At 45.5% G+C, this 19401-nt stretch overlaps 1 protein-coding gene across 1 annotated transcript; it reads right to left on the reverse strand.

The window, feature by feature from the left end:
• Positions 1–10240: 10240 nt before the first annotated feature.
• LOC148209757 (uncharacterized) lies at positions 10241–11758 on the reverse strand. Its single transcript, XM_088126982.1, has 2 exons — positions 11220–11758; positions 10241–11051 (listed from the first exon to the last, which is right to left on the reverse strand). The coding sequence occupies exons 1-2, from the start codon at positions 11756–11758 to the stop codon at positions 10241–10243; spliced, it is 1350 nt and encodes a 449-aa protein (XP_087983108.1).
• Between the last annotated feature and the right edge of the window lie 7643 nt (positions 11759–19401).

The raw sequence follows: 19401 nt of genomic DNA on the forward strand, positions 1-19401 counted from the left end.
GCCTAGCCTTCGGGTCGGAGGCTGTTGTCCCTGCCGAAGTTGGCATGCCAACGCCCCGAGTTGAGAATTTCGACGAGCAAGCCAACAGTAAAGCTCTACTCGTGAATCTTGACCTCCTCGAGGAGAAAAGATCTCACTCCCAGCTTCGGCTAGTAGAATATCAGAACCGTATGGCTCGGTACTACAACGCCAGAGTAAAACTCAGAACGTTCAAGCCTGGCGACCTCGTCCTCAAGAAGGTAATGCATCATGTCGGAGCACTCGAGCCGAACTGGGAAGGTCCATACCGAGTCTTAAAAACACTCCGACCTGGAGCGTATTTGCTGTCCGACCTAAACGGGAGACAACTCCCTCACCCATGGAATGCCGAGCATTTGCGAATTTATTATCAATGAAATGTGTCTAATCCGACGTGTAAAAATTTCATTCATTAATGAAAGCCGATCTCCAATGACCTGTGCAAAATTTGACTTTATTCGTTAGAGTGGTTCCCACTACCGAGCTAAGTCAAATGGGGGCCAAAGAAGACTACGTGGTATGACCTATGCTAAACGACCTACAATGAGTTACATTTTTACAAACACGCGAAGCAATGATCAACTCGTAAGAACCTTGTTATCCCAAATACACACCGCTGAGCTGAGTTGTTCGGCTCGTAAGCCGTTGTGTAGGTAAGAAATTATAAAGACTTGAGAAACTCAAACAACGAGACCAAAACTAAAACTGAAGTTTAATTAAATTTCTCTAAGTATGGGGACCTCGGAGAGAACAACTCAAGTTTGAACGAAGATTGTTTTCATTAAATTTCTCTGAAACAAAATTTCTCTAAGTATAGGGACCTCGGAAAGAATTACTCGGATCTAAACAAAACAATGTCATTTCATTAGAATAAGGTTTAGTGAAGAGTCGAGGTATGTATGCCTCGGCTCAGTACAGATTTGGTTAAAAAAAGAGAGAAAGCAAGAAACAACGGAAGGCCGAGATGATCTACTCCTGAGGAGGGTCAGCAGGCTTGCTGGACCCCGCCTCGACGCCAACAGCCTCAGCCTCTTTACCGGCCTCGGTAGGCCTCTCCACCCAGATGGCCTCGTATTCTTGCTCAACAGCGGCGATGGCATCCTCCGAGCAAGCGGTGTCGAGCCTGTTGACAGCATAGTAGAAGCCTTTGTCTGCCATGTCGCGGCTAGGCCGTCAAACTCAGGGAATTCTTTGATTCTCTTCTCCAAGTAGGCCCAGTTCGCCAAATTCTACCGAGCCTCGTTTCAGCCCTTCTCCGCAGTCTCGGCCCGACCCCGAGGGTTCTTCAGGTCGGTACGAGCTTGGGCAATTAGGGCTTGCGACCTGTCGGCCTCCGCTTCCTTCTCAGCTCGGGCCCGGACAACCTCGGCCTCGAGCTCGGCGATCCGCCACTCGTAGGAGGCATTCGTCTCCTCCTCTTTCAAGTCCCGCCCTCCGAGTTCCAGGCTCATCATCGACGTCGAGAGGTAGGCATGTAGTGCAGCTGCAAAGGCCAGGGGTTAGATCAAAAGAGGTAAAGGAAAAGAAAAAAGGAAGAGTAGGCACGAGCTTACCTCTGCAGCCAGAGTTATGGTCTTTCTCACCGCCTCCACAGGGTCCTCAGGTGCCTGAATGGCTCGCCCCACACGGCGGGAGCTGGAGGATCTCACCATCGTTGCCGCCTCATGGATGCTGAGGCGAGAGAAGGCGAGCTTGAACGGCAGTGGAAGCTCGTCGCATTGCCGCCGACCCAGCTGAGACCCGTCTTCCGAGTCGACCATGATAGGGGGAGGCGGGGATTTGGAGTTAACCTTCTCGGAGGGGAGTGTCTCCCTCACCCTTTTTCTTTGCTGCAGTGGAGTAGTCGACTCCTCGCCACCGACGATGGTCTGTAGAGGCTGAGCCTGAAGGGCCTGGAGTTTGGCCAAGTTCGCCATCCCGGGGGCCGGGACGTCGGCACTGCTCGTGCGATGACGAGCCTGAGGAGGTGCTGGCGGAGCAGACGGGACCGAGGCCTGCTGCCGCTTCGTACTACTAAGCGCGAGGAACTTGGAGGCCATTTCTGCAAAAGGGACGAGGTTAGACAGGAGGTTGAAATCAACCGAGCTGAGGAGTCAAGGAGTAGTTACCTTAAGGAGCTTTACGTTTCTACGAGCTACGTGCCGAGCTTTGGGTAGCTTCTTGAGCTCGTCCGCTTGGTCGTGGGGTCTGAGACCACTGGAGAAGAGGTGGGAGTTTGAGACTAGTGCTTCACCCCACAGCACGTACTTCAATCTCCGATCTTGGGCTCGTTTGATGATCTCCCAGGACGAGGAACCAACACTCCTTCCAATTTTTGTTAGGGGAGGGGTTCCTAATCAGCTAACCTACGTTCCGTCGAGCTGAGAGGTAGTACCGACCCTCTCCCTCGTTGGAGGCTTTGACGGTGTGGGTCGCTAAGAGCTGGTCCACCGTGAGCCCGTTCTCATCCTCGTCTCGGAGGACCCACCACATGACGTAGGCTCCGAGCACGGTAGACCATCCGTTAGCAAAGAGCTGAGCTGGGCAAGGTTGACTGCGCTAAGGAACCTTTGAATGAAAGAGTGGAGTGGGAGTCTGACCCCCCTATGGAACATCTGGGGGTAGAAACTGACGAAGCCCGGAGGAGGGTCGTCGAGGTGTTCCACGATGTTAGGCACGCTAAGCTCTATGGAGTTGGGGATCGAGTAAGTTTTGCGGAGCTCGGCCAACCTACCTACCGAGCAAGATGAAGGAGGAAGTTCAACTACTAGACCAAGGTCAGGGTTTCCCGAGGTTGAGGCTATATTGGGGTTTCCCGATCTACCCTCGGCATAGGGGTTCCCTGAGGTAGAAGCTATGGTTAGATCCCCTAAGATGTCACCTAAACTAGAGGAACCGGACGACCCAGATGACGACTCACTAGACGAGCTACCCATCGTCAGATCTAAAGAAAGAATCTAGAAAGCTACCCAAAGAAAGAAGGAGAGAGTACCTGACTTGGAAACGGCCGAGGTACACGAAAGCTCAAAAGTGAAAAGTAAAAAGTGAAAAGTGAAAGACTCTTGCCTTTTATAGGACAGCCCGGAGGCTCGGGAGCCGTTCGATCAAGGAGAGATCAACGGACAAGATTCGTCCACGCCAGGCTTTCCCCATGACGACGTTTGGGTTCTCGAAGCAGAGGCTAGTGTTGACGACATCCATGACGTCACGCATGAATGTGTGGATTCGACCCATCTTCAGTTAGCTCGAATGACTTCGCCGAGCCGACCTCCACCCCGCCGAAGTGGGGGCCAATGTTGGATGTGAATCCTAGGCTGTCACGTGTCATGACCGGAAAAGTGAGTTGGGTGAACACGCAAATGAAATGTAGAAATTGACTCGAAAATACTCAGGTCGGCAGTCAGGGTAGAACCTACAGTGCCGAGCCGACCTGAGGCAAAGTTCGTAACAATGTCCCTTCCGTACCCGACAACACGCCGCGATCTTAGGGTGTGTCAGAATCTCTGTTGGGCCCAGCTTTTATAAATAGAAACTCTTGCCTTAAATGCAAGGTATGCAATCCTAGATAGACTCGGCAAGTTAGCTCGGACTAGAACTGACTTGCTCGTCGGAGTGCTAACTTTGTTTTGCAGGTCTCCAGAGTGTTCTGAGAAGGTGTTGGACCGTTGGCCACAGTTCATCCTGAACGTTCCGATCTACGTTACATCCGAGCTCAGCAATTTCAGCTCAAACAAAACTCAATAATTCCAAATCGTAATTCAAATATGAAATAAATTTACTTTAAATAACATAACTTAAAGTATATCCAATTCAAGAAACACAGTCTGGTAATATAATTGAACACAACAGTCCTCTCAAACTCACAATACTATCATAATTTTGTTAAGCAATCCGCAAATGTGTTGCAAGCCAACCACCAATGTCAACGTCAATCCCAATCCAGTATAAATAAACACATCAATGTCAAATTCCAATGGCAATACAATACAATTCCTCATCATTAGACCTCCTGGTGCTCCAATCTCAAACAAAACCTTCACCATGCCAATTATTTCTTTATCAAATTTGGCGCTGTAGCCTCAGCATAACTTTTCACGTCAATGTCAATTCTAATTCCAACACAAGAATAAAACTAACTAAAATTAAACGAGCATATAATCAACGTTCTATACAAGTCTAATTATTTTTATCATCCATGTTAGCATGGGCTACCCGTCTCATAGCGAATTGGTTTTGAGATAGAATCTCATGAATAAATATGTGATCAGAGCTCAAAACGCTCAAACGAGCATCCGATTTAAAAATGGGATTCAGCCAAGATCGATGAGAGCCAAAAGAGTCATGATCTTGAGAGGGAATGTTAAGAATCTGACTAGTTCTCTCATAGTCAATTGGTTGTAAGATGGAATCCCATAACTATTAATATGGTATAAGAGAAAAAAAAAAATAGAGATATCGTGACTACGATAAGCAACCAAATAAAGTCCTTCTATCAAAAAGATTACATGATCTTGAATCTTATTGTTTCTGATATGATGAGAATTTCATAGAGGAAAAATAGAGAGAAAATCCAAAGACGGAAATAATTTCATCGAATACTTGTTCCTTAATACATACAAACTCAATAACCCATTTTTATTAATAAATATAATTAAAATAATCTACAAGTAATTAAAATACGAAAGAGATCTAATTTAAATGACATAATTTATATCTAATTCAAATAACATAATTTTTTTTCAATAAATTTAAATAACATAATCTAATATATACAATCACACGCATGAGCACTAAATATTTTTACAACATAACCCTATAAATTCAATTTCATGAAATTAATAGTAAAAGTAAGATGTAATTATCATTAGTTTTAGTAAGCTAAATGAATAAGAAATTTATTTAATTATGTAAAATTAATATCAAAAGTATTAATTCTATAACAACATATTAAAATGACTACTTAATTAAGTAATTAACTAAAGAAGATCTAATTAATATCAAATGTTGGAATGATCTACATACTCCACATGTTGAACTAAATAATTAATGACCACCTAATTAACTAAAACTATGCTACAATTATTTTTCGAGTAATGTTAATTAAATATAAGTTTAGTTATACCCTTCCTTGAAAAAATGACATATGTAATATATTAAATGACGAGTTAAAGTAACTTAGAAAAATATTAATTTAGTCATCTTCCATAAAAAAAAGTGGCATGTATGAACGAATTCGAGTAATTTAATATGAAAGTTTATGAGTGAGTAAGAAATCTTAACTCATCTTATAAATTATAGGTCCAAATCATCCTTCCCTGCCGACAAAGTTGTTTATGCAGGAATTTGCACAACGGTTCTTCACGAATCGAGCTCGAACCCGGCCTCCGATTCCGACCTGAACACTAGAGTGGACCTGTACAAGAGGGTAAGCACTCCGACGCTCAAGTCAGTATAGATCGGATTCCTTATTTAGTTCGAGATGAGATTCGATACCTGAGCGTGGAATGAAGCCCTCTATTTATAGGTGACGGACCCGACAGCACGCACGACCGGCGGTTACATGTCTTTTCTCATATCGGACCTGTCGGGTTCCGAGCAGGTCGGACCACAATCAGGTTGAACTTTGTTGCCCATACTTCATCTTTTAAGGGACAAACTCGGTTCACCTCGGCGGGGCCGAAGTGGACCTAAGCAATCATTTTTATCTAATTTTTTCCAACACGAATAATGGTCATCCACGTGTCCTGGGTAAGTTTACCCCCAAACATTGGCCCCCTCTCTGTCAGGTTCGATCTCGACCTGACAGAGAAGTCCCTTCAAATCTCTTTTGGACACGTGGCGACTTTCTATTTGTAGAGGGAATATGACCGTTTGCGGAATACATTTCGACTTGCCAGGTTGTCGGAGTACCCAAGCGTTTCGTCGTTGCGTATCCCAAGGAGATTTCAGCCACTCGTTGATTACACGTGTACGGCGCAGAGGTTTTTCCGATCAGCTATAAATAGTCCCGAAACTTCAGGTCAAACCTTACGTTTCCTGAATTTCTGGAGTTCGATCTGAAACCAGCTCGAACCCTCTCTTCTAGGTCAGTCACTCTTCTTTGCTCTTACTCTTCTTTCAAAACATGGTAGTTTTCTTATCTTCCCTATCCAGTAGCGATAGCCTGGGTAGTGTAGGTCAGACGATAAGTAGTTCGCCCCCCAAGCCTAGTGACTCTGGGAGGTCTTAGCGCGTAGGTTAGAGTCTGAGCTGGAAGAAATAGAGAACTTTAGGTTCTTAGATGATGAAGAGGATAGCGATACCTCCACCTCGGGCCAGGGTCTGGAGTACCCTTCTAGGATGCCCGAGCACTACCTTGGACCCTTTCGTAGGGGGTTTAACATTCCGAATAACATCCTCCTTAGGATTCCGGATGAAGGGGAAAGAGCTGACAATCCTCCAGAGGGATGGGTCACTCTTTATTTGAAGATGTTTGAGTACGGCCTCAGACTTCCCCTTCATCCCTTTGCTCAGGAGTTCTTAAACTGAACCGGACTGGCTCCTGCTCAAGTGGCCCCCAATGGGTGGGGTGTCATTTTTGCTTTAGCCATTCTTTTTTGGTTGCGAGCTCGGGATGAGGATGAGGCCAAGTTGCTAAGTGTCGACCAGCTTCTTGGGTGTTTTGAGGCTAAGAGGATAGCCAAAAAACCAGGTCGATACTATATGTGCGCAAGGAAGGGCGCGGGTGGCATAGTTAAGGGGCCGACCTCCATCAAAGGATGGGTAGGCAAGTGGTTCTTTGCCTCTGGAGAGTGGCTGGCAAAGGACGAATCAGGTCGTGCCTTTTTTGACGTGCCTGCTAGGTTTGGGAACCTAGGTATGAAGTCTTCCTTACTTTCTTTTTCTTTTAGTTTCTTGGTATTCATGTCTAACTCTGACTTTCTGTTTACTTTGTGCAGTGTCGATCAAGCCGATCCCCGAGCTCGATCAAGCCACTTTCAACACACTCAAGTTCTACAAAGAGAACTTCCCCAAGGGCAGGAAGATCGGAACCTTGGTCACCGACAAGCTTCTCTTGGAGTCGGGACTTCTTGACTACAACCCTCTAGTTCGGCCAATCGAAGCTTCAAGGCCGAACTCCGAACTCGGTAAGTCGTGCTCGACCTTGGTCTTGATTTCATTTTTCCTTTGATCCTTCATTTTATACTTGTTTACTTTGCAGCAATGGTGTGCAGATTCACTGGAAGTGTGAAGCGTAAGTCCAAGGGCCGTGCTCACGCCCTCAAGACCGTGGTGAGCCCTGAACCAGTAACGCCTTCGGTGCCACAGACTGAGGCTCAGGGTAACTCTGGGCCATCCTCTGTAGTTCCCACACCCGTGATCGAACTGGACCTGTCTGGGGGTCGATCTGAAGAGAAGCGTCCAAGGGAGGAGTCCGAGGCGCTTGATGTATCTCCCCTGAACGATGTGAGGGGAGAATCTCCTTTGAGGAGAAGAAGAAAGAAGAAGAAGACCTCCTCCCTCTCGGAGGCTGGGGCTCGTGGGACCCTGCCCGCGAGCCATGCTGACCTGGTGGACGACCCCACAGCTCGGATGGGGGGAACATTCGACGTGCGAACGCGGTTCACGATGGAACCGTCAAGCTCTGGGGTGAAGGACCAGGTGTCCCGCATCTCGGCCACGTGCTTGGACCGCTGTCTGGGGAGAGCATCCAAGTTCGTGAGTGATCCTGGGTCCGTACTGCAGAGGACCATCGATAACGCTGCCGAGGTGCGATCTGCTTTGCATCACTTTTTATTATTATCTTTTCTCGATTATCAGCTTGATCTAACCATTGTGTTCCTTGTCTTTCGCAGGCGTTTGTCGCTTCCATTCATTCAGCTATTATGGTCAACGCTGAGCTGGATGGAAGGGAGGCTCTGACAGCCAATGAGAGGGAGAACTCTTCTGCTGCGTTAGAGGCTGCCACCACGCTGAAGGGCGAGCTGCTAAAGGCCCAAGGCGAGGTGAGTATCTTAAGGGCCGAGGTGGATGCCAAGGCCTAACTTTTGAAGAAGGAGGGTGAGAAGCACAAGGCCCACCTCTGGGCTGCCCACGCTATCACTAAGGGGCTGGAGAAGGAGAAATTCCAACTCCTAAAGGAGAAGGACGACCTCGCCCAAGTTCTTCAAGAGAAGGATGCTTCTATTGGGCGTCTCACAGCCGAGCTCAAAGACCTGAAGGAGCGCCTCACCAGCGGACCTCTGCTGGAGGAGTCGTTCCGGCAACACCCAGACTTCGATGGGTTTGCCAAGGACTTTAGCGACGCCGGCTTCAAGTTCTTGATGAAGGGCATTGCTGCCGACATGCCTCACCTTCAGATCGATCTCAGCGCCCTCAAGAAGAAATACTCTGAGAAGTGGGCTTCTAGGCCTAATAGGACTCCTGGTCCCCAACCACTGGTGGACAAGTATATCAGGGAGCTGGACTCTGACTACTCCGACATGGAAGAAGAGGACGCTCCTAGCCAAGACCCTAATGAGATCAGCACAACGCAAGAGGAGGTTCCTTCCCAGCAGGATGGGTCTCAGGAGGTTAACCTTCTAGGCTCCCAAGGCGAGCTGTCCTCCCACCTCGGAAGTAGCTGAAGCTCTCTTTCCTTCTGTTTTTATATATATCATCTTTTTGGGCAGAGCTGCAAGGTCTATAAGCCTTGGCTCTGTCCTCCCATTAATGAATTCCTTCCATATACTAAACTGCAGTTCTGCATCTAGCTCTAACTCTTCTCTTGCTTTTTCCTTAAACTTTTTTGAACTCACTTTTGTAAGCTGGAACTTATCAATAAATGGATTCATCCCGCACCTCTAACTTAAAGGATCGCACCTCTAACTTAACTTTGGGCTAAGCTTCAAGATAACTCTTTTCATATCGTACCTCCTACTTAAGGTTTGAATTTGAGAGTTTCTTTTATCAGCTTTTAATATTTCTCCTCGAACTCGGAATTCCGAAAGAACATGAAGTAATATTGAATTTCTTGAACCTTCAACATCGCACCTTTATCTTAAGTGTTCAAAGGATTGACTTTTGGTTCGTAATTGATTTTGACATCGCACCTCGAACCCGTGGGTTCCGAGGATCGAATTTGATCAATTTTAGCCCTTACTCTGCCGGTTTTAAGTCTTATGGGAGTCTGTGGCCCCCATTTAATTTCTAATCGAACTCGGAGTTATGAAATTAAATAACCCGATTTACTGAAAGTTCCTACCCTTGAAAATTTTTACAAGCACATTTTGGGACTATTTTGACATTTCAGGGGTAATAGCGCTTCAAGTGCTCCGCGTTCCATGGATGCGCAAGCACTCTCCCCTCCAGGTCAGCCAACATATAAGTTCCAGGTCGGACTATGCCTTTGACTTCGAATGGCCCCTCCCAACCTGGGTCAAGGGTGTCAACATGACTCTGAATTTTTCTCAAGACCAAATGTCCAACTTGGAAGATTCGAGGTCGAACTCGGGCATTGTAATGCCTGGCCATTCTGTTCTGATACTCTGCTAAGCGCAGCTGAGCCATTTCCCTTTTCCCTTCCAATAAGTCCAGGTTAAGGAGTAGCTCTTCCTCGTTCTTCGTTGGCTCGTACTGTTCTACCCTGTCTGTTGGTATGCCGATCTCGACTGGTACAACAGCTTCGGAACCAAAGGCTAGCGAGAACGGAGTTTCGCCAGTTGACTCCCGTGGGGTGGTTTGATATGACCACAGAACTTCAGGTAGCTCCTCGGCCCATCTTCCCTTTCTGGAGTCCAACCTTAGTTTGAGTCCTCACTTTATGATCTTGTTTACTGCTTCAACTTGTCCATTCGCTTTTGGATGCGCAGGGGACGAACTGAGGTGGCTTATACCAAGTTTTCTGCAAAAGTCCTTGAACTTTGCATTGTTGAATTGTTTTCCGTTGTCTGTCACGATAGTATTTGGTATGCCGAAGCGGCACACAATGTTTGTCCATATGAACGACGTGATTCTGGACTCTGTGATGTGGGATAGTGCCTCAGCTTCAGCCCACTTAGTGAAGTAGTCCACAGCGACAACGGCGAACTTTGTTTGTCCTTTGCCCAAAGGAAAATGACCTATGATGTCCACCCCCCATTGGGCAAATGGCCATGGGGCCGAGATTGGGTGAGCAGTTTGGGAGGTTGGTGGATGATATTTGCGAAACGCTGGCAATTGTCGCAAGCTTTCACAAACTGCCTTGCATCCTGCTCGACACTGGGCGAATAGTACCCTTGTCGAATTACCTTAGCCGATAACGACCTGACGCCAGAGTGGTTTCCACACACCCCTTCATGAATTTCCCTAAGAATGTAGAGGCCTTCTTGAGGAGAGGCAAGGAGAAGCCACGTCGGTACAACATTCCTTCTCGGAGCGTGAACCGAGCTGCTCTTCGCGTCATCTTCTTTTGCTCCTTCGGCTCTTGCGGTGGGTTTCCTTTGATGAACTCCACGATTGGGTCCATCCAAGTGGGTGAAGGAGTATCAACCTTCATCACATCTGGCTCCAAGATTGAATGAGTGTCTAGGATTTCGACCGGGACCGACCTAGCCAGGTCGGTCTCGTATGCTGATGCCAATTTGGCTAAGGCATCTGCATTAGAGTTCTCAGATCTTGGAACTTGACTCACCTCGTAAGTCCCGAACTGGGCGAGATGCGATCTGACCTTGCTCAGATATTTTTCCATCCAGGGGTCCTTCGCTTGGTACTCCTCCTTGATCTGACTTACAATTAGCTGGGAGTCACTAAAGACCTTTATGTGACTGGCCCCCAGTCCTTTGGCAACGCGCAAGCCTGCTAGGAGTGCTTCGTACTCGGCCTCATTATTTGAGGTTCGAAAGTTGAACCGCAGATCATATTCGAATCGCTCACCTCCTGGTGCGAGCAAGAGGATTCCTGCCCCGCACCCCCTCTCATTAGACGACCCATCAACGAAGATCGTCCACGGGAGGTCGGATTTGACCAACTGAGGTCGTGGAGTGAGCTCTGCGATAAAATCGGCCACTGCTTGTCCTTTCATCGCAGTTCTGGGCTCGAACTGGATGTCGTACTCGCTTAATTCCAATACCCACTTCATCAGACGCCCTGATGTTTCAGGCTTAAAGAAGATATTCTTCAGGGGCAAGTTTGTAAGTACTACGACCGTGTGCGCTTGGAAGTATGGCCTAAGTCTTCGGGCCAAGGTGACTAAAGCGAGGGCCAGCTTCTCCATTTGGGGATACCTGGTCTCGGCCTCGGTCATGGATTTGCTGGTGTAATAAACGGGGCTCTGTCTTGCGCCCTCCTGCTTGATCAGTGCCGAGCTGACGGCGCTGGCAGATACCGCCAGGTACAAATGGAGTTTTTCCCTTGGTAATGGCTTCGCGAGTAGAGGTGCCGAGCAGAGATAGTCTTTTAACTGCGCCAGCGCTTGCTCACACTCTTCTGTCCATTCGAACGGTCCCTTCTTCCTAAGAACTTTGAAGAACGGAAGACACTTGTCCGTCGATCTTGACACGAACCTATTCAAGGCTGCAATCCTGCCATTGAGGCACTGAAGCTGCTTTAGAGTCTTGAGTGCCTCCATCTGGAGCACGGCCTTTATCTTCTCTGGGTTAGCCTCTATCCCACGGTTATTTACCATAAAACCAAGGAATTTTCCCGAGGAGACTCCGAAGGCGCACTTGGTCGAATTGAGCTTCATTTGGTACTTGAGTAGCACTTCAAAGGCTTCGGTCAGATCGGAAAGGTGCGACTCTGACTGCTTGCTCTTGACAAGCATGTCGTCCACATATACTTCCATATTCCGACCGATCTGCCTGGCGAACATTTTGTTCACCATCCTTTGGTAGGTCGCACCTGCATTCTTTAGGCCAAAAGGCATCACCTTGTAGCAGTACAGGCCTTGGTCTGTTATGAACGCGGTGTGATCTTGGTTTGGCAAATGCATTTTAATTTGGTTGTATCCGGAGTAGGCATCCATGAAGGTGAGTAGCTCGTGCCCGGCTGTTGCATCCACGAGCTGGTCGATCCTTGGAAGGGGGAAGCAATCTTTTGGGCACGCCTTATTTAAATTTGTAAAGTCCATGCACATCCTCCACTTCCCATTGGATTTTTTAACTAATACAACGTTAGAGAGCCACTCAGGATACAGAATTTCTCGTATATATTCAGCTTTTAAGAGTTTGTTTACTTCTTCAACAATTACATCACTCCTCCCTTTATTTACAGGTCTTCTTTTTCGCTTTACAGGTCGGAATGATGGGTCTATGTTGAGGCGATGCACCATGATCTTCGGGTCGATACCAGGCATGTCCTCGTGGGACCATGCGAAGACGTCTGAGTTAGACCTGAGGAAGTTGATCAGTTCTTACCTGTCAGTGGCCCCCAGCTTGGTTCCTATGCTTACTTGTTTTTCGGGGCTAAGTAAAGGAACAAGCTCGAGCTCTTCTGTTGGCGGGGAGAACTGCCTTTTGCCTTCTTTTAGCAGGTCGGTCTCCGACTCCTGCTGCTTGCCACGACTGGATTGTTCCTCCAGGGCACATACCGACGATCCCTTGAGCGCCGACGCGTAGCACTCTCTTGAAGCTTTTTGTTCACCTCGGACTGTGCCCACTCCATTAGGGGTTGAGTACTTAAAGACTTGATGCAATGTGGAAGGAACAGCTCGAAATGAGTGGATAATGGGTCTCCCAAAAATGGCGTTGTAGGCCGATTTGCCGTCGACTACCACGAACTCGGCCATCTGCGTTACTTAGGTAGCATCTTGCCCTATAGTTACCGGCAGGTTGATGCACCCCTCTGGGGAGACCGATTCTCCAGAGAATCCAACCAAGGGTGTTGGACTCTTCTTCAATTGTGACCTGGTCCATCCCAATGCTAAATATGTTGGGAGGGACAAGATGTTCGCAGATGCGCCTCCATCAACCAATACTCTTCGGACCAGGACGTGATCAATGAGAGGGGCGATCACGAGCGCGTCATTGTGGGGCAAATGAATCCCTTCCAAATCGGCATCGCCGAAAGTGATGGAGCAAGTAGGTTTCTGCTCCCTGATGGTGCATACCTCGCACCTGGCCTCGCGAGCTAGCTCCTTCCTCTTGTTTCCGGACTGGCCCCCGCTCGGACCTCCGAAAATATTGTTGATGACTGCTGGTCGGTCATTCCGGCGAGGCGGCGTTCTTGAACGCTTCCTATCTTCTTTCTTCTCGACCGAGTTAGACCTCGGTTTGCCCACAAATTTTTTGAAGTAGCCATCTTGAATGAGATCTTCAATCTGGCGCTTCAATTCCCAGCAGCTTGTCGTATTATGGCCGTTATCGCGGTGAAAACGGCAATACTTATCTTTGTTGCGCTTCTCTGGGTCTCCTCGGAGCTTCTCAGGTCGCTTGAGGAGCTTTTCCATCCCAGTTTCCTCGATGTTCGTGAGTATCTCGGAGATGGGGATGGTGGTTGGAGTATACCGCTCATAAGGTCGGCTCCAGATGGAGCCGCCCTCCGACCTTCGGTACTCTGTCCTGCAACTGGAGGAGGATGGTCCCTTATCTTTGAACGTGACATTAGTCCTTCTCCTCTCCTGGCTAAGTTTCTTCTGACCGATCTGCTTTTCAGGTCGGCCAGTCTTGGTTCGGAGGAGCTCCTACCCATTAATGACTTTCTTCGCCTTCTGTAACACTTCGGCAAAAGTGGCTGGAGCTTCCTCTCCAAGTTTTATGGTTAAGGCCTCATCAGCCAGGCCGGTGAGAAAGTAGCACATAGCCGAATCATCAGAGCAATGCACGACCTTAAGCTTCTCTTCCTGGAACCGTGTGACATATTCTCTCAGCGTCTTTCCTTCCTTCTGCCTGATGGTGGCAAGGTGAGTCGCTGTCTTTCTATCATAATGCCGAGAGGAGAACTGACTGATGAACTCCTTCCTCAGCTGGGAGTAGGTCGAGATCGACCTGACCGGCAATCTTCAGTACCACAGGCGCGCGCTACCGGTAACCGCGATCTGGAAGGCGCGGCATTTGATCGCATCCGTCGCTGCTTGAAAGTCCATGAGGCCCTCGAAAACCTCAACATAATCTTTAGGGTCCTTAGACCCGTCATAGGGCTTCATGGTGGGAGTCTTAAACTTCGGAGGGATTGGAGCCTCCAGGATGTCCGCGGTGAATGGCGATTCTCCCAAGTCGCCATCGTCGAACGAACAGTCCTTCTTCTCGCACCTGGCCTTAAGCGCCTCGACCTGCTCATCGAACTTGTGCTTTATCAGGTCGAACTCTTCCCTTGTGATCACAGCTTCTGGTACCATAGGCTTGTATTTTGATTGGGCCTTTAGGTTCGAGTTGGAGAATTCTCGGGAGTAGGAAGGAGAGTCTTCCGACTCCCGAGATGCTCTCTTCTTTTCAGTGAGATGCTTTCTCAAATCGTTATCCCGCAAGCTGTAATCCACTCCCCCATCGTTGGGAATGGGCTCACGACCGCCAGGTTGGATAGATGGAGCCCCCTTTTCACCGGGTGCGCCTTGAGCCATAGAGGGAGACGCAGTTCGGTTAGCACGCATTGCCTCGGCATACATTTCTTCCATTGTGCGCAATCGATGGCGCATATCATCCAACTCGCGCTGGAGAGTAGACAGAGCTTCGGGGTCTGCTTCCTGATTGGCCTTTGGGAGGTTTTTCTCGACGTCCCTCCTCGGCCTCTGTTTGCTTTTGAGGGTTTCGGGTTAGCAGGTGGTAGCTCTTGGTTCGCATGGCGGGCAGATCTACGCGGCAGATCTGCCTCTTGCCCTGCTCGGACCTGGTCCTCGACTATTCTTGCACCGAGGTCTCGCTGAGGGCCATTGTCAGCGTTCACACCCCTCTGTTCTGTCGTATTGGCAGAGTTTGCTGGGTGCACCATCCTTGCGTATATTTTTTTTTAGATCGGGATGACTTTAGATGTCGTCCCCACAGACGGCGCCAAATGTTTATGCAGGAATTTGCACAACGGTTCTTCACAAATCGAGCTCGAACCCGGCCTCCGGTTCCGACCTGAACACTAGAGTGGACCTGTACAAGAGGGTAAGCACTCCGACGCTCAAAGTTAGTATAGATCGGATTCCTTATTTAGTTCGAGATGAGATTCGATACCTGAGCGTGGAATGAAGCCCTCTATTTATAGGTGACGGACCCGACAGCACGCACGACCGACGGTTACATGTCTTTTCTCATATCGGATGATTACGCTTGTTTACATTCGTAAAAAGAAGGTTTTAGATGCTGTTTTTACTATGTTTCAGCTTTGTTTCGGATTTTTCTCGGTCGTTTGAGTTCCAATTCATGCAAAATTCATATATTATGGTTTGTGGTTGGCTTATATTGTATTTATGACATTTTAGGACCATTTGGGAGTGTAAATTAATCAAAAGAAGCAAAAAGTCGGAAATACCTACATGGGAGGCGCCAGGCGCCTGGGAAGGCTGCAGAAAACAGTTTTTCTTCCAACTTTGCCCTTAATGAAACGCGTCTTCCCATGCGTTTTGGTGGTTCCAACCGATGCATACGTGTAGAAGAAGTGTTCCACTATCAGTTTGAGCACGATTTGGCCAGTCAAAATAGTTGGAAATGGGTTATTCACCATCGTTTTAGGACCTACCTAACCAATTCTGCACAGCTATAAATTCCAGCAGCTTCTCCACCAAATTCATCAAGCCTTGCTTCCTTCTCTTGATCATTTTTAGTGTTTCTTTGTTGCTTTCTAAGTACTTTTGAGTTGCTTTCATTAGTTGCTTTTGGTTTTTAAATCCCGAGCACTTTACATTCCTTTATTGAGCTTTGTTTTGTTTCCATTTGTACTTAGTTATTTTCTACTTATTCAAATATATAAAAATCCAGCACTTTGCTTATCTTCCCTTTGCCTTTACTTTATTTTTAGTTAAGAGAGTTGTGTTTTTGGAGGAAAGAGCACGTGACACTCCCCCTTGCTTGAAAGAGAAGGGCGAAGCTCTCAATCCCGATAAAAACTCTCCGTTAGTTAACTTTTGTTGTTCACACATGCATTCCAATTTCAACCATTTTACTTGCTGGATTTTCTTCAATATGTCTTTCTAAATTCCCGTCTCTAGCCCGGTTATGGATAGTTAGCCTTTTATTTCTAAAAAGGGTTGCTAAGAAGTAGTGTTTTTGCTTTCCATTCATTGCTCAACATGTTTTCCAAAAAAGTTAGGATTTAGAGAAGGCCACTGTAAGTCTTAGCAAGTCAATACTGAAAAGGTTGCTTATTTGCATTGTTGAGTGGTTAAACCGAGGAGAGGAGCGCCTTAGACATAAGGGTTCCGCTTAAGTAGCCTAGACATAGGACCTTAACCCGAGGTTGCGACTATTTCCATCCTAAAACTAAGATATCTCTCATAATAGACATATTAGGGAATGTCTTAGGACTTTGAACTTGCTTAGACATAAGTCAAGTGAAAAGCGTAGTCGTTGGTTCCTAAAGTAAAATGCATATCGTCCTTAGCATATCCTTGATTCTTTGTTGGCTAACTTGAAGTAATTCGGGTTAGGTTTTATCATTATAAGTCCAAATCCCAAATCCAAAACCATTATTTGTGACCACTTCCCATTTTACAAGAATCACTCATTTTAACATTCACTATTCTTTAAAACTTTCGAGTTTGGAAATTATTTAAAAGTCCTTGAGTATCGATACTTGGATACTCCATCCATTTTATATTACTCTGACAGGTGTGCGCTTGCATCTATATAATTGTTACCACGCTTAGTGCGTGCGTTCAGCAAAACGCCAGTCATCGGACCTGTCGGGTTCCGAGCAGGTCGGACCACAGTCAGGTCGAACTTTGTTGCCCATACTTCATCTTTTAAGGGACAAACTCGGTTCACCTCGGCGGGGCCGAGGTGGACCTAAGCAATCCTTTTTATCTAATTTTTTCCAACACGAATAATGGTCCTCCACGTGTCCTGGGTAAGTTTACCCCCAAACAAAGTAAACTAGCATTAACAGATCCCATAAGAAGAACTCTTCACTATATTGTTTAAATAATTATATAAAGATTAATCAAGTATTAAGAATTATATATATATATATATATATTAGGAATTATATTTAGAAGTACATACATTTTTTATTAATATTTTTCTCAAGCTATCGTCTTTTGTCTCATTGATAAGATGAAAAATACACCCATATTTTATATATTTATTTTACATTTTATTAATTTATTATGTTTAAATATTTAAATTTAATTATAATTTATATTTGTGTGGTAGATTGGAGATATTCAAAATTAACAATAAAAAAAAAACACAATTTTAGAGGATAATGTGAACTTCACCAAATTGGGTAGAGCTCAACCGATAAAATACAGACACAATTATTACGGTGGGACGCTTCAAATTGATAATAATGGATTTTTATGATATTTTGTAAATAAAAAGATATAATCAAAGTAGGAAATATAATCCTAAATTGATTAGAAACTATTTTATTTAATTTATTTTCTTTTAAATAAGATCTTCCCAATTAGTTAGGAATATAATATTATAGATAATTCATCTTTAAAAGATGATAAAATTAATCTCTAGAAATAGTGGATCCTTATTGGAAGATTGATTGATTCTAGTTCCAACGAAAAGTTCTTTCTTCTAAATTCAAGTTCTCCCTCTCTCCCATGAGTGGCTAGGCTTTTAATTCTTTCAATTCAAGGGTGATTTCAAATCCAACTGTAAGCTTGGGAGACTCGAGTCAGATTGGGATTTATACTTTTTCATGTATTCTTTATTTCTTGTTCTTATTATTTATGAAAAATTCATATTAATTAAATTGACAACTTAATTCATATTAATTGTGCAACTATTTGGAAAACAGTGATGAGTGCCTACAAAGAAGTACCGTCAGCTTAGCTCAAGAATAAAAAAAAAAAGTCACTTACATCAGCAACTGTATCCATGGCCCTTTCAATATTGCCTGCTGCAGGCATCATCGCCAGGTGCTGCCTCTGAGCTGACCTAGCCAAGCACCCTTTAGCAACCTCCTACACGACCGCCTTAATTCCCTTGCTCAAAGTATTGGTGCGGAAGTGTAACTTGAAATTCTGGTAAGCCCCGATCCGAGCTCTTTTGGAAGAAGGCTCCTCGGTAGTAACAACCTTGTGTTCCTCTTGGAGCGATCCTTCCTCTTTTCCTTCTTTTCCTTCTTTTTCTTCTCATTTTTTGGAGTGTTGGGTGTGTTGCCCTAAACTCGTAGTTTGTAATTATGTAAAAACAAATTTATATTCAATAAGATTAGGGTTTCATATTCAATCAATTTTTTGTTAAATTTATAGCATTACATTGTCTAAATTCAATAAACTAAACATCCAAGGTTATTGTCATGTACTCGGGACCGTATATATACTGGGTATGTATTTGATACACCATCGATATACAAGTGTATAATGTCCTGGGAATAACCTAAACGGTCTATAGTATATGGATAACGCTGGGTACCTTATCTTGGAAACACTATGGATACGACCCACTTTGTAAATGTTACAAACGACCCGATCCAGGTCGTTCGTGTGGAGACATGTGAGTGGGGGTATCCTATATAATGAGTTTGTATACGACCAGACCGTGAAATAGCCAACTAATTCTCAATCCTAAGTGAGTTATGGACTCCTGCCTGTGAGGGCTTGTCCTTTGATCTGTATGAGTGAGAGTGGCCTGAGTCGTCGATTCAACATTCCTACCATTTTAAGGACGAGACCGAGCGGGGAGCTGGGAACATAACTTCACAAGATGAAATTCACTCCTCCCAAAATTTAGGGGAGTAGATGAGTGTTCTTTTAAATGCTGACTCCAAGACTTGAACAAGGGATCTCACCTCTCACTGCCCAAAGAGGGACTTCTGGTTATTGGTCGGACCATAACCGGGTTGTTCATTAGACGAGCAATAGTATTTAAGGAGTAAGATGTAATTCACGGGTAAAATGGTAATTTGATCCAGCTTGAGTTACGAGCACTTGTGAATGATTGACTTGCCATTAACGGTCGTATATCCCTGGACACAAAAATATTCTGGAGTGAGAAGAGTGCAACTATGGATCTTTAGTGGAGTGACCGTAGTTAACAAATGATGATTAACTCGGTTAATGAATTTGACTGATTGAACTCGTATCATTGGAGCATCTGATGGACAAAGTTTTAAAATAATCTAATTTTAAAAATAAATTACAAAAATAATGTTAGTTTAAAAATAACTACAAAATAAATGTAATTTAAATAAATAAATTCAAATGTAAGTTAGGTTTTCAAAACTATTGAGAAAAATAGATTAGGTCAAAATAAAAGTTAAAACTCTCGTACAATACCTGTGATTTCCATGCAAACGTATATATCTGACGTATCAGGTGATTAGGCGGAAATCGCGTACATTGTACGCGACTTTCACCTTTTTATTTTTTTA

The sequence above is a fragment of the Momordica charantia genome, assembly GCF_013281855.1.
Source record: "Momordica charantia cultivar OHB3-1 chromosome 8 unlocalized genomic scaffold, Mcharantia_2.0 BLBB01000008.1, whole genome shotgun sequence".
Classification (NCBI taxonomy): domain Eukaryota; kingdom Viridiplantae; phylum Streptophyta; class Magnoliopsida; order Cucurbitales; family Cucurbitaceae; genus Momordica; species Momordica charantia.